Source organism: Alligator sinensis, unplaced genomic scaffold, assembly GCF_000455745.1.
Source record: "Alligator sinensis unplaced genomic scaffold, ASM45574v1 scaffold198_1, whole genome shotgun sequence".
Lineage (NCBI taxonomy): Eukaryota > Metazoa > Chordata > Crocodylia > Alligatoridae > Alligator > Alligator sinensis.
In genome coordinates, this window is record NW_005841906.1 from 1086460 (window position 1) to 1099430 (window position 12971).

The 12971-nt window shown below is 49.9% G+C and overlaps 1 protein-coding gene across 1 annotated transcript in view; it reads right to left on the reverse strand.

Annotated features, from left to right (window-relative positions):
- The window catches only part of AARS2 (alanyl-tRNA synthetase 2, mitochondrial), a 36350-nt gene that overhangs the window by 13847 nt on the left and 9532 nt on the right, over nt 1-12971 (reverse strand). The window contains 10 exon segments of the mRNA XM_014517389.2: nt 905-1018; nt 2244-2413; nt 5835-5985; nt 6831-6958; nt 7577-7688; nt 9081-9119; nt 10256-10364; nt 10759-10904; nt 12038-12182; nt 12635-12829. Coding sequence (XP_014372875.2) covers nt 905-1018; nt 2244-2413; nt 5835-5985; nt 6831-6958; nt 7577-7688; nt 9081-9119; nt 10256-10364; nt 10759-10904; nt 12038-12182; nt 12635-12829 — 1309 coding nt within the window.

Genomic DNA, 12971 nt, shown 5'->3' on the forward strand with positions numbered 1-12971 from the left:
CTGCCATTGGCAGGAAAGAAAGAAAGCTGGGGTCAAACGACCCCAGCCAGGTGATTATCTAGCCTCCTTTTGAAGACCCCCAGGGTAGGGGTGAGCACCACTTCCCTTGGAAGTTGGTTCCAGATCCTAGCTGCCCTGACTGTGAAGTAGCGCCTCCTGATATCTAGCCTGAATCTACTCTCATTCAACTTACGGCCGTTATTCCTGGTTACTCCCAGTAGTGCTCAGGGGGACAGGGACTCTCCCATTGCCTGCTGGTCCCCCTTGGCCAGTTTGTAAACAGCCACCAGATCCCCCCTCAGCCTTCTCCTGTAGAGGCTGAAGAGGTTCAGGTCCCGTAGCCTCTGCTCATAGGGCCTGCCTTGCTGCCCCCTGATCATGCAAGTGGCCCTCCTCTGGACCCTCTCAATGTTGTCCGCATCCCTCCTGAAGTGCAGTGCCCAGAACTGGACGCAGTACTCCAACTGCAGCCTGACCAGTGTCGCATAGAGGAGGAGGATCACCTTCTTGGACCTGCTCATGATGTAATGCATACATGCCTGTGCACTGATGGAATACTTTTCAACATGCAGGGGCAGGGCAGGAGGACACATGGACAACAGTCTAAGAGACAGGTCCCAACATACTCCAGAGTGGACTCCTCATCTCCAGTCTGTAAATAGACATGCCAACACTAGGCTAGACACTGCTAGCCAGCCTTGGTTCTGCTCTGGTTAGCTGCCAACAAGGCTAACGGGGAACACCCCCTCCACACCCCATTCAAAAGGGGGAAAGGCCCGTTTCCAAACACGAGGAGCAGGGGATGCGAGAGCCCTACTGGAGCAGCAGCTTTGTGCCCTCATTTTGCTAAGCACTTCACCCCTGAAGCAAGACCAAGGAAGGGTGAAGAGCAGTGACTTATTACCTCATCCACAAAGAGCTGCACTTGATCTCCAGCCCGCAGGGTCTGCAGGACTGTTACCTCATGGACAACGTAGCCACCAGAGAGCTGCACCGACTCTACCGGGAACAGCACATCCTCAGAACAGAGCAAGACAGAGTGACAGATTAGTATGCACAAAGTTCTTGCCTCAGGCCTTCATGGTATCACAGCAAGGCAAGGCAAGGCAAGGCAAGGCAAGGCAAATTCAGTGGCTGGCAGAGCATCTACCTGACAGCCCTGGAGCACAGATTCCCCCTGGATTATCCCCAAAGCAGATGCAGGATGGGAAGAGGGAGGACAAGCCCCCTACAAGCATCATCCTATTCTCAGCACAACCGTGACTCAGCCCTTGGTTCACTTGGTCTGTGGCTTCTGTGTAGAGGCTGCCCGTGAGCAGGGAGATTAGCACCAGTCATGGTGATAAGTTTTTGAGACCATGACTGAAACCCCAAACTCACCTGGCACACAGGGGACCACTGGGCTGACCCAAGGGCCTGAGCTGCAAGGGATTCTTGTTATTCAGCAGTGCCCTCTCTGGTTCATTAGGGAGAAGTAGACATGCAGCCTGCTGGGGGAATCCCAGCCAGTCTTCTTGGACTAGAGGCATCTGTGACCCAGGGGTGATTCCCAGAGGTTAGCAGAGGTTTATATGCCATGTCCCAGCTCACTTTACAGCACAATAATAGAGTCTACATTTATGATAGGAGTCCCCCCCAAAGAAGCTGTGGTCTTTGCCTTTCAGCCTCTTGATGTGGTGGAAGAAACCAATTTTCTGAAAGAGCACGTATTTTGGAGAGGGGCGTGGGGATTCTCCCCAGAGCCTCTGGGAAGAAAAGAAGAGGACAGAAGAGGGAGCAAGCCACAGGTTGGGCAACCACCTCCATTTCTCCAGGGCTGGCTCTGCAGAAGCTGCTGAGCCCATGCTTATTTGATGACTGCTCAACATTTCCATATGGTGGCCCAGCTGGGGAAGAGGGCAGCATGATGGAGGAGAAGGGATGTTGAGCCTCCCTGGCAAATGGCATTGCAAAGAAGGGCAAAAAAGGGAGACAAACAGAACGGAAAAGGCTGAGACATACTCAGCCCAGACCATCATCTTGCCAAACTGTCCACTGCTCCACAAATCACTGGGCTTCTCCCAGATATTAAGCCACTGTGCATCCTAAGTGTGCAGCTCACCAAGTAGCTGGCAGAAGAGGAAGGGCCTGAAGACAACAGTCAGGAGGACTATAGCAAGCAACCTGGTACAATGAAGAGGGGAACACCACTCTGGGGAGTCTAACCTACCTTTATTTCAAGCTTGGACCACAGAGAGGCTCACCTGCTGTCCCAGGAGCATCAGGTAGCCCTGATCATGTGCCTGCCCGCCCTGCTCCGCATAGAAGCTGGTCCTATCCAGGATGACACCACAGCGCTGCCCTGCCCCAACTTCTTTCTGGAGAGATCGGTCCTTGTAGAGCATCAGAATGGTGGCCTGACAAGGGCTGAACACTGCAAAAGGCAAGACCGTATCAGGAATGGGCTCCAGCCACCAACACTTCTCTGCCTTCCCATGGGAGTGCAGGTGGGTTCTAACTCACCCTACAGGTCACCCTGCAGCTTGTCTACACCCCACACCCATTCAGACTGCAGCTTCTACACAAAGAGGGAACGTCCCACTTGTTAACCGTGGACAGGGAGCACATCAGGTGGTCTGGCAGCAATAAGCTGCAGTCTCAGTATGCTCAATGACAGTTTTCTGATGTTGGGTCTCACTTATGAGCCCCCCAAATCAGTATAGATTCCTGACAAGGGTCTGAGAGCAGGAGAAATGCAGCACGGCTGAGGATAAGACACTGACATCACCCCCTACCTCTAGGGGCCAAATTCACTCCAGTTATCACCAGCCATTCTAAAGCGACATTAAACTCTACATAAAGTAGCAGTGACATCTAGAGGCCTACTACAACAATGGCAGGTTTCTCTCAAGACAAATTGAATGCCCTGGATAAAAATGTTAAAAAGCTAATTAAAATTACTTAAGAACAAAGCCTACCCACCCCAGCCCACAAAATCAGGGTTCTCTGAACCATTTTTACTATACCAGCACTCACATACCTGTCCTGATTGTCAGCAATAGACTTGGTGCACATTTTCAACAGAAACAGAGGCAACATCTAACACAATGTTTTACTTCACAGGGTAGCATCAACCCTTAACTCTCAGCTCAACCACCACTACAGAGCTACCATGGGCAGGCACATGATCTACTTTGCATGTTTGGTCTCAGGTGGAGTTCAGAGACAGTAGATCAGTGATCCTAACCAGGGTGCAGGGGGTACCCTTGGGTGCCACCAGATCCTTTGAAGTGTACTGCGAAGTGATGAAATAAGTGAGGTGTGAGAAAACAAGCCTATAAATTAAGCAAATATATACAGGCTCAGGCTTGTTCCTGCTTGGACAATCCCCCAGCTCCCCTGCCTAGCCCCTCTACAGGAAGGTAAGCACTCAAATATGTTTTTGAAACTGGGTGCCACTTAGTTCATAAAAGTTATGCAGGGGCACTTCATGTCTAAAAAAGTTGAGAATCACTACAGTAGGTATGTCCAGAGTGGGCTGATTTAAATCACAAATTTTAACTGCTGCTGGGCACTGCTGGCAGTGAAGAGCTGCAAGGTACCTGGGCTCCAGGCTGTTGTGGGGGGTGGGGAGAGAGAGGCTAACTAGCCCATGACAGCTCCCCAAAACTGCCTATGTGGCCTGCAGGCCCAAATAATTTCCCACCCCTGCTTAATACTGTTAGGGAATGGTACGTTTTTTATTTACTAGATCATTTATTTTCCCCCAGTGTTTGTCAAGCTGGTTTTGGACAAAAAATGAAATTAAATTAGAAAGACAGAAAGCAAACCCAGTACTTCTATGTAACTAATTAACAACAACATTAAAAGTGGTATGCATATAAGAAAAAGGTTTTACTGAAATGTTTTAGACAAAGGATGCTTTAACTTTATTTAGGGAATTAACCAATTGTTTCTAGTCACCACGTCCTCCAGGATTTTAGAACAGGCAAGTCAGCCTCTCAACTCTAGGTTTTTGTATTGATAGGCTGGAAGGAAAAAACAAACAAACATGCCTTCCTGCTTTTTCAAGCATTTTAGCAACTTTAAAGGAGCTAGTCCTTGAACTGGACAAAACTGAACAGAATGAAATGAAAAAGAAACAAGTTATTTTTACATCTGTAGAAATGGCTGCAGCTGCCAGAAGCTGGTTTCTCACTTCAGCAAACCAGAGGTGCAGGTGCTCTGGTTGCAGTGACTTTCCATAGTAGTAAGGGGGACTGACTTTGCTAAAACATCACCAACAACTATGCTCTGCTTGGATACTTTTTTAAAAATCCAAGTGACTTCGCAGATAATGTCAAGTTTAGGCCCTCACACAGGTTGCCTTAATTTCAAACTTAATCTTAAAATAGGTCTAGGTCAACAAGAAAAATGCATTTTAATTAAAACGTCATTGGTTTTCACCCACCCCACGTATGAGCCTGTGTTCTATAAACTGCATTTCTCCAGCATACCAGATGGCCTATTCTTCCTTGTAGGGGGAGGATGCTTAGCAAATCCCAAGGAGACCATGCATCAGATACCCACTCTAACACTGTGCCGGCACTCTGGACAGTACCTGGTGTGGCAGAATGCCACCTCTGTCTCTCCCCAAAAACTCTATGTGACAATTTGGTTAACATGGTCATTGCAAAGGGCAGACTCCTCTGCCCCCTCTCTCAGGTGACCCTGAGTTATAACCTGAGCTGGATACATTCCTGAGGGAGGGGGGAAACCTGCTCCCTCTGCCTACATGACTGGCATCACGTACCTGGGTGATGGGTTTATGCTCCCTATTGTTCTAAGCCAGGGGTGGGCAAAACGCAGCCCGGGGGCTGGATGCGGCCCCCACCAGGCCATTCTATCCGGCCCGCGGGGCCCCTAAAAAATTTAGAAAATTAGTATTTATCTGCCCCTGCCTGCCTGTCATGCGGCCCTCGATGGTTTGCCAAAACTCAGTAAGTGGCCCTCCGCCCAAAATAATTATCCGCTCCTGTTCCAAGTAATGCCAACCTGACTGGGAGGGGGCTAGAGACCCTGCCAGTCTACCAGGCAACCAGTGATGCATTTCAAATTGGCTGGCTAGTAGCCAACAGGTGCTGGCCTCTATTGAACCAGGTAAATGAGGTTGTAAGGTCTATGCAAGTTAAGGATTGCCCAGGAGGAGGGGCAGCAGCCATGATGAAACCTTAGAGAGAAGCTGGACCATCTGAAACTTGCTCTCGCTTGAAACTCATGATCAATGAACTGCCTGCCTCCAAAGGGAATCTCCACCTGCCTTTGGATGATACTCGTGAGTAAGCTACCTGAGATCTAATTAGATATAGAGCTTGCAGTAATTCAGATGCGTGATCAAAGGCTACCCAGACACCCTGTTTGCTCTATGAGATTTCTCTGACATTGCTCTACCCTGTACCCTATTCCAAACCTACTCCTTGTAAGCAATACAGATCTCCTTTGTACCTAGCGTGGGAGACTTATTGGGAGTGGGTCAATTATGCTTTGGGGTCCCCCTTGGTTCTGCTGACTAAGGGAGACCACTACTTGTGCTTCAGACTGAGGGAAGCACCCCAAGTTCTTAAAGTGGGTTGAGTACCCTCAAGGGCTACTAGGCCTGTATTTCCCATGGGGCACAGAGCCAGGATCACTCCAGACCCTGGGTGGTGGCAGTGTTACCCCCAGGCTAGCAGGTGTGCTCCAGGAAGGGGTTTAGCCAGACATGAGGTGCCCCCAGGGAGGCACTCAGAGCCTGGAAGGTGGTTGGGCACAGTGAGGTGAGTGGCTCAGCGCAGGAGCACCCACCCTCTACTGGCCTGCCACACCTGGGCTCTTACCATATCTGCCATCCGGCCCCAGTGTGTAGGCATATTTTGGTGCATCATTTGTCACAGGTACACCATCCCTCTGCAGCTGAGCCAGTGAATGCACATCCAGCTGTGCAGCGGACCCCTCCAGCTGTTCTGTCTGCTGGCTCCTAGCTTTCTTCTACATGGGAGCAAAAGCAAGAATTAAACCCGAACACCACTTTTTAATTCAGCACTGTTCCCTCTAAGTTGCACAGCATGTGCAGTCGTGCAGGTGTGCTCATGCCATGCTGTTAGGCACACGCAGTGCAGCTTAGAGGAAAGGCTGCAGGGCACTCTAGGAGCGCCTGAGCCCTGAGGTCACTGGTTGTGGCCTCAGACCGTGGCAGCCATTCACTTTCCTTCCTTTACAGTAATATACTCAGTCAAAGCTGGGCTGCCTCAAGAAGCAACTGATGTTGGGCTGCTGTTAAACCAGGCACTTAGTGTTCAGTGCAGCTGCACTGCACTAAGCCACCTCTAGCAGAGAAATCACAAAGGGCCAGCTAATGTGTGTTTTCTCTCTATAGAGCGAGAAGCACTTCAGTTATAGCTTGGGAGGCTGAGGACTTTGATTTATCCAGTACAAGGCCAGTAGAGGGGTGGGATGGGAAGGGAAGAATGCAAGACTCCCACATATGCCATGCATCCTGGAAAGACTCTGCTTTCACCACAGAGCATCTGTTAGGTTGTTTTGATCTAGTCAACCCTTCTGGGCACAGAGTACACTGTGCTGACAGCTTCCAGAACACATCCTGTAGGAAGTGGCATGAAAAGTCACAGGACAAACTGCTCTCAGTAGGTACATATCTCAGGTTGGAGTCAACCCCCTGAGTAGAGCACCAACCAAGGATTTTGAAGGAAGGCAAGAGGTAGTGTGGGGCACTAACAATGGGAGTCCTGACAGGCCCCATTTTGATCTGCAGGGAGTATTGGATACAAGCCATACCAATGGAAACAGGTGGGAGGCCAGATCCTGTCTCTTACCTCAGCATCTTCCTGGGCTAGCTTGTTCACAATTTCCCAGTCCAGTTGGATCCCCTTTCCTTCAAGCATCAAACCAATCAGGTCCAAGGGGAACCCCAGGTTTCCATAGATAGACCATGCCACCTCCACTGCAGAGAGACAGAAATGAGACTGAGTTCTGGATGGCCATGGACAGAACATACAACAGCATCACAGAAGTAATCTTTCATCACCTCTGACAGTCTGTATGTATATCCCATCAGCAATGCTTCCTAACTAGAGGCAGTGCTGCCAGACAGCATGGAGCATTCCATCCTTCACTCCTAGGACTTACACATGCACAGAGACATCCGTAATTATGACAGGCAGTTTGCTCCCATGAGGAAAATAACACAGCATGTCTCGTTGGGGGCAGAGTTCAAGACAGTGCATATGGGAAGGAAACCCCCAGCCATGACAAAGCAGGGCACTGCAAATGCAGGAAGATCTTCTCAGGCTTCAGGATCACGGGGTGTGCTATTCTGTCTGGCACTAGCATGTGCTAAGCCTCGCTGCCAAACAGCGACCAGATGTGGAGGACTTTGTTCAAGTCTGCCTTGTCCAGGAAGGGATTAAGCCTCCCTATCACCCACTACATGGGGAAGGGGCTAGCTGCTGTGTCTCTGGGTCAATAATGACCCAGTCAAAAGACCAAGCCACCCTCCATCCCTGGCAGGCCCCTGCTTCTGTTCCTCCTCCGTAGTGAGTAGCACTGGAGAGGAACTCACCTGGAAAGAGCTTGGAGGGCCCCATCTGCTGCAGGGTCCTGTCTATGATACGCCGGCCCTGCTGGAGGGAGGAAAGGAAGGCCACCTCATTCTCATTGATGATGGTCGCAATCTGGTGGAAGAGCAGCAGCAGGGTCATGATATGCTTCACAGGGAAGTGCTTCAAAGCTGTTCCTGTTTTTACCAGGGTAATTTCAGAAGTGAAATGGCCAGTTCTGAAGCACTTTGAAAGCCAAGTATACCTGCACCCTCATTTCTGGAGTGCATTAAAGGTACTTGGAACACTTCATATGTTGCTACTGTGCACGCCTTCAGTGACATTCCCTTGGGGTGAGGGATGAGGTCCACAGTTACATTTGTCCTCCAGAAGCCTGCCTGCCCTGTGACATGTTGACTAATCTGTGCTGGGAGCAGGCTGAGTGAGTGTCTACCAAGGGAGCTACATTTGCAGAGGCAGGGACCACCTTTGTGCATCTGTACAGGACTCTGCATAAAAGTGTTCTGGCTCAGGGCTATGGCTGCTGAGGGCTACAAATACCACTAGAGACCTCCTGCACCTCTGCTAGAAAAAACTAATCAGATACCTGCTGAGAGAGACCAGAGGGCATGCTTAGCGACACTGCAAGTAGGACATACACTCTTGCAAGTGAATGAGAAAGCTGGATAAGGTGCCCCAAAGGTGCTGCTGGTTTTACATTGAAAGATGCTGGTTGAGCTGGGCAGGGAGAAACTTGTAAAACAGCTGCTCCAAATACCTAGTTCTGCTTTGCTATACAAGTATGGGAAGTAGGAGAGGCAAAGGATGTACTGGCAAGGGAACCCAAGCTCTGCGCTCCCGGACTTTTACCTCAGTCCAGGTGGTACACAAGCTGCCTTGGCTTCATCAGGGACCCACCAGTCAATCCCAGTATAAGAAAACCCCACCCTGCAAGAGCCATGCTCAATTGCCACTGAAGGGTCTGCACCATGCATATAGTCCCTGACTATGCCTATGGTACCTGCATACAGTCCTAGCTTGTCTGAGCTCAACCACATTTCTTTGGAAGCTCAGCCATGATAGAGGAGCAAACTCATCCCAAGGCAACACCTTGATACCCTGTTTTCTCGTATACAACATGCCCTTTTTTCTCTTGCATAAAACATTCCTCCTTTTCCTAAAAACCAGCGGCTGGAAAGTGCAATGTGCATTATATGTCAAAAATACAATAAGAGCAGTTTCTGTTGCTTACTAGGTAAAAGCAAACGGAAAATTGGCATGACTCACAAGGGGCAGAACAATGAGCAGGCTCTGTTCCCTAGCTGCTGCTATTTGGTTGCTTACTGCAAGGAAAGATCTTTTCTTCTTCATTCAGCATTTAAAAACAAGGTGTGTATTTCATTCTGGGGCATGTTGTATGCAAGAAATTAAGGTAACCCACACAAACACCCCTCAAGAAGGCGACTTGGCACACCACAGTTCCCATGACTGGTCACCACTTCTTCCCAGCAGAATCCATGCTCTCACCTGATCCTCATTCTTTCTCAGCTCTGGATATGTATCTCCCTGGAGAGGCAATTTTGCAAAGCATTAGGATGCAATATCAGCACAAGAACCTTTCTTCCCCACATCCTCTGGGGTTGCAGACCAGCCTGAGTCTCATTCTTGCCCTTTCATCAACCCTCTTCACCTTGCGAGGGTCCTATCGTAGGATCAGGCCTATTCTTGTTCACCACCTCTCCTGGAAGTTACAATTAATACTGCATGCACATTCACTTCCCCCACTTTCACTGGAGAACCTCAAATGACCTTACAAAGCATTAAAGCTGCTAGTCCTCTCACTATAAGAGGAAACTGAGTCAGAGAGAGGGGAAACAACTTTGTTCAAGATTGGAACGGGTCAAGAGCAGATTCGGGAACAACATCCAGTATTTTGACATCCCAGAGTCATCACTTTGCCACTTGCCTCTCTGACAGAGCTGTACTATAATTCATTCTATTATTAAATATGTCACAAACTCCCCTGTGAGTTGTGACAGGTGACTGACAGGCATAAAGGAAGTGTTCCTGTGATGCCTGAAGATCAGGTAGCACAGAGGTAGGACTCTAAGAATAGTCATAAGGTATGCTCAGAGCTGGATTCATAGCTACCATCTCATGGCCAACTGCTCTCCCATTTACTGTTGTAGGGATCTCTCATGTCCTCTCCCACCCCATTTACCATGGCATGGCAGATCTGTGGCAACCCCAACAACTTGATTATGTAGAAAAGGGCCCTGAGGAAAACATTTGATGGGTTTGCAATTTCTTTTGATAGGTTTTTAGCAACTGGAAATAAAAGGAAGGAGATCCAGCAACGCTGGAGCAGACTGCTCTGAACAGGCCAAAGCTTGCTAGCCACTGTGCCAGAGTGCACATTATGCTGTAGCCCTTTCCTCGTCTTATGTTCACACTTGGGCTAAATGCATTGTTTAGCCCAATGAACCCTTGACCCTATGCTAAATAAGGGCATGACGTGGCTCTGGGATAAGCAGAGCACAATGTCAAAGATCCCCCAGTTCTTGGGGCTTTCACATCAGATACAAGTGCCTGACAAGAGTAGCTGCCCTAGTGTCAGGGAAGAAATATCTGAAGGCTCATCCAGACAGCTTGGCTTAGGAGCAGATCTATCCCTCCCACCTAGGGAAGACCTTCCTGCTTACCAGAATTCCCACCACAGCAGGAACCAAACTGGCCAGGAGCCCAGGCGGAGCATGCAGGACTTCAGAGCAAAATCGGACAGCTCTTCGCAGGATCTGGCGCAATACCACCCTGAGGGAAGGGGAGAATTGCTCAGTGCCCCAAGCCAGCTCTCTTCCCATCTGACTCCCTTAATGCCCAACCGCCATCTCCCCTTCAAATACCCATGTTCCCCTCCCTCTCAGTCACATGAAAGCTCTCCTTACTCCTTCACACCTCTCCAACGATGATCTGCAGGGGTGGCCCAGCAGGTAATCAAGGCCAAACCCATCCTGCTCTGTGCCCTTTGTTTCTCTCTCTCTCCATACCCTTGCTTCTTTCTCACTCCACCTGCTTTGCTCCTATCCCAACTTCTTGACTCAGGCTGTGACTGCCTTTCCCCCTTGCCCCTGCCCACAAACTCTACTCATGTTCCTACCCTTCCTCTCCTTGTGAGTTCCCCTTCCTTGTAACCCTGCTTCCTTACTCGGCTCCAGACATGCCTGGGTACACGCCGTCAGCAATGCACACGGAGAGGGTGCGCACATGATCTGCAACCACACGGTAGGCCATGTTCACACATCTGACATCAGCCTCCCCAATCAGTCCCTGGTACCCAGGCCCTCCACAGCCCTGTGAGATCAAAAAGGGAGATATTTCAGCGGAGACAACCAGATCTGAAGAGAAAGTTTGCATGGTGATGTTTCTGGCTGTACACTGGATGATATAGCTCTAGGAAAGTGTTTCTCTGGGCTGGTTCCAGCCTGTGGCAAGCTCCTTTCACCAAGCATGCTTCTAATCCCCTTACACTTGCTTCACACTGCCTTGTATGCCAGCTGATTCTCATGAAAGCCCTTCCAGCACACAAGTGTACAGAAGTAATGTGGGTCAGAGGATATATCAAAAGTGAGGACCTGACCACTGGAAGCAATTAAAATCCCAGGGCACTTGTAACATGCAGCAAAAATGCCAGTGTTCTGGTAATGTCCCAACCTGAGAACTCCTTCCTAGCTGTTCATTTCCCTGCTGTTATTCAAGCTGGATGCATGCCCAGGTCTAAGCTGTTGTGTTGCACTGCTAGTTTAGGGCGGGCAATTATTTTGGGCAGAGGGCCACTTACTGAGTTTTGGCAAACCATCGGGGGCTGCATGACAGGCAGCCCAGGGCAGATAAATATTAATTTTCTAAATTTTTCAGGGCCCCACAGGACAGATACAATAGCCTGGCGAGCAGCATCTGGCCCCCAGGCCACATTTTGCCCACCCCTGTGCTAGGTGTTATCTGAGAGCCGTTGTATCCCACCTGAAGAGTGCTGGGTAAGCAGTGTCTATACCAGTGGTTCACAACATCTTCAGTCATGGCACCCCTCCACCATTTTTCTGAATGAGGCAAGACCCTTGGTTGAGAAACACCGATGGCACTGCCTCAACTGTCCTCAGTGCTTGTCAACTGGGTGGGGCTGTCTCTAGGTAAAACTGACCTAGGAAGGGCTGCAACATGCATGCTCCCTCCTCCTGCATTAAGGCTCTATAATCTGGAAGCAGGACAAGTGGAACTTTCCTGTGCGCCTCCGAGTTGGCGGGAGATGGAGCCCTAATGCAGTGAGAGTGTCTCTCAGCCTTACAGGTGGGGCAGCTTTACCTGTGTTGCAACACCTCTGAGGTGGTCTTGCAGCAGCCTGGTTGAGAACCAAAGCTCTGCACGTTAGAGAGGCTGATGTGCTTTTGGCTCAGCTGTGACTCTGGGAGGGGACGACAGATCCTTACCTTGTGGATGGCGTCCAGGATGGGGGTGAAGAGATCCGTGTCATAGTTGGAGCGCTTGCCCTGCAAGATTGTCACCAGCCGTTCTAGGCCCATCCCTGTGTCCACATGATGCTGAGGCAACGGACGCAGACTCCCACTGGCCTCTCTAGTAATGCACCAGCCCCCACCCAAAGAACAAAACAAAGAGAAGCATAAGTGAGCTCTGGATCAAGTGCCAGAGCAAGCAGCTCAGCTGGTGAGTTGAGAAAGGGGCCATCAGATGGGGATGGAAGCAGCAGTGGGGCAAGCAAGAAGTGGACAGCAGCAGTTCAGGGAAGAGAGGAAACCACAGAAGCAGGACTGACTAGGACAGGAGCAATGTAAAAGGGGATACAGGGCCCAGGGCAGAGATAGATGTAGCAGGGACAAAGGAACATGTGATGTGAATGGACAACAGGAGCTTGGAGGAAGAACAGATGTTTTAAAAACTCCTGCCTTCCCATGTACTACTGCCATCAGGAAAAGAACAGGACCTCTGATGAAGTCAGTAGGTCTGACAGGTGCTCAGATTATAGAGTGCGGTTCTGAGCCATCCCTGGTGACCCTGCTACCCAGTACCTGTCATACTGCATGAAAACCAGGTTCCAGATCTCCACCACATCAGGGTTGTCTTGGTTCACCAATGCTGCTGCATTCCTCCCACCACCTATGTGGTCATAGTGGATCTCCGTGCAGGGACCACAGGGGCCTGTATCCCCCATCTCCCAGAAGTTCTCTTTCAGCGGGAAAGGAAGCACGTGGCTGGGACATACCCTGAAAAGGAAGGCAGTGAATTTCACCAGGCTGGACCTTTCCACTGGATGCCTGTGCTACAAACCTCCATGGAGCAGGCAGAGGAGCTGGAGAGGTGAGTTCTCTCCAACTGCACTGATGCACTGAATTGCCTCCATTCCTG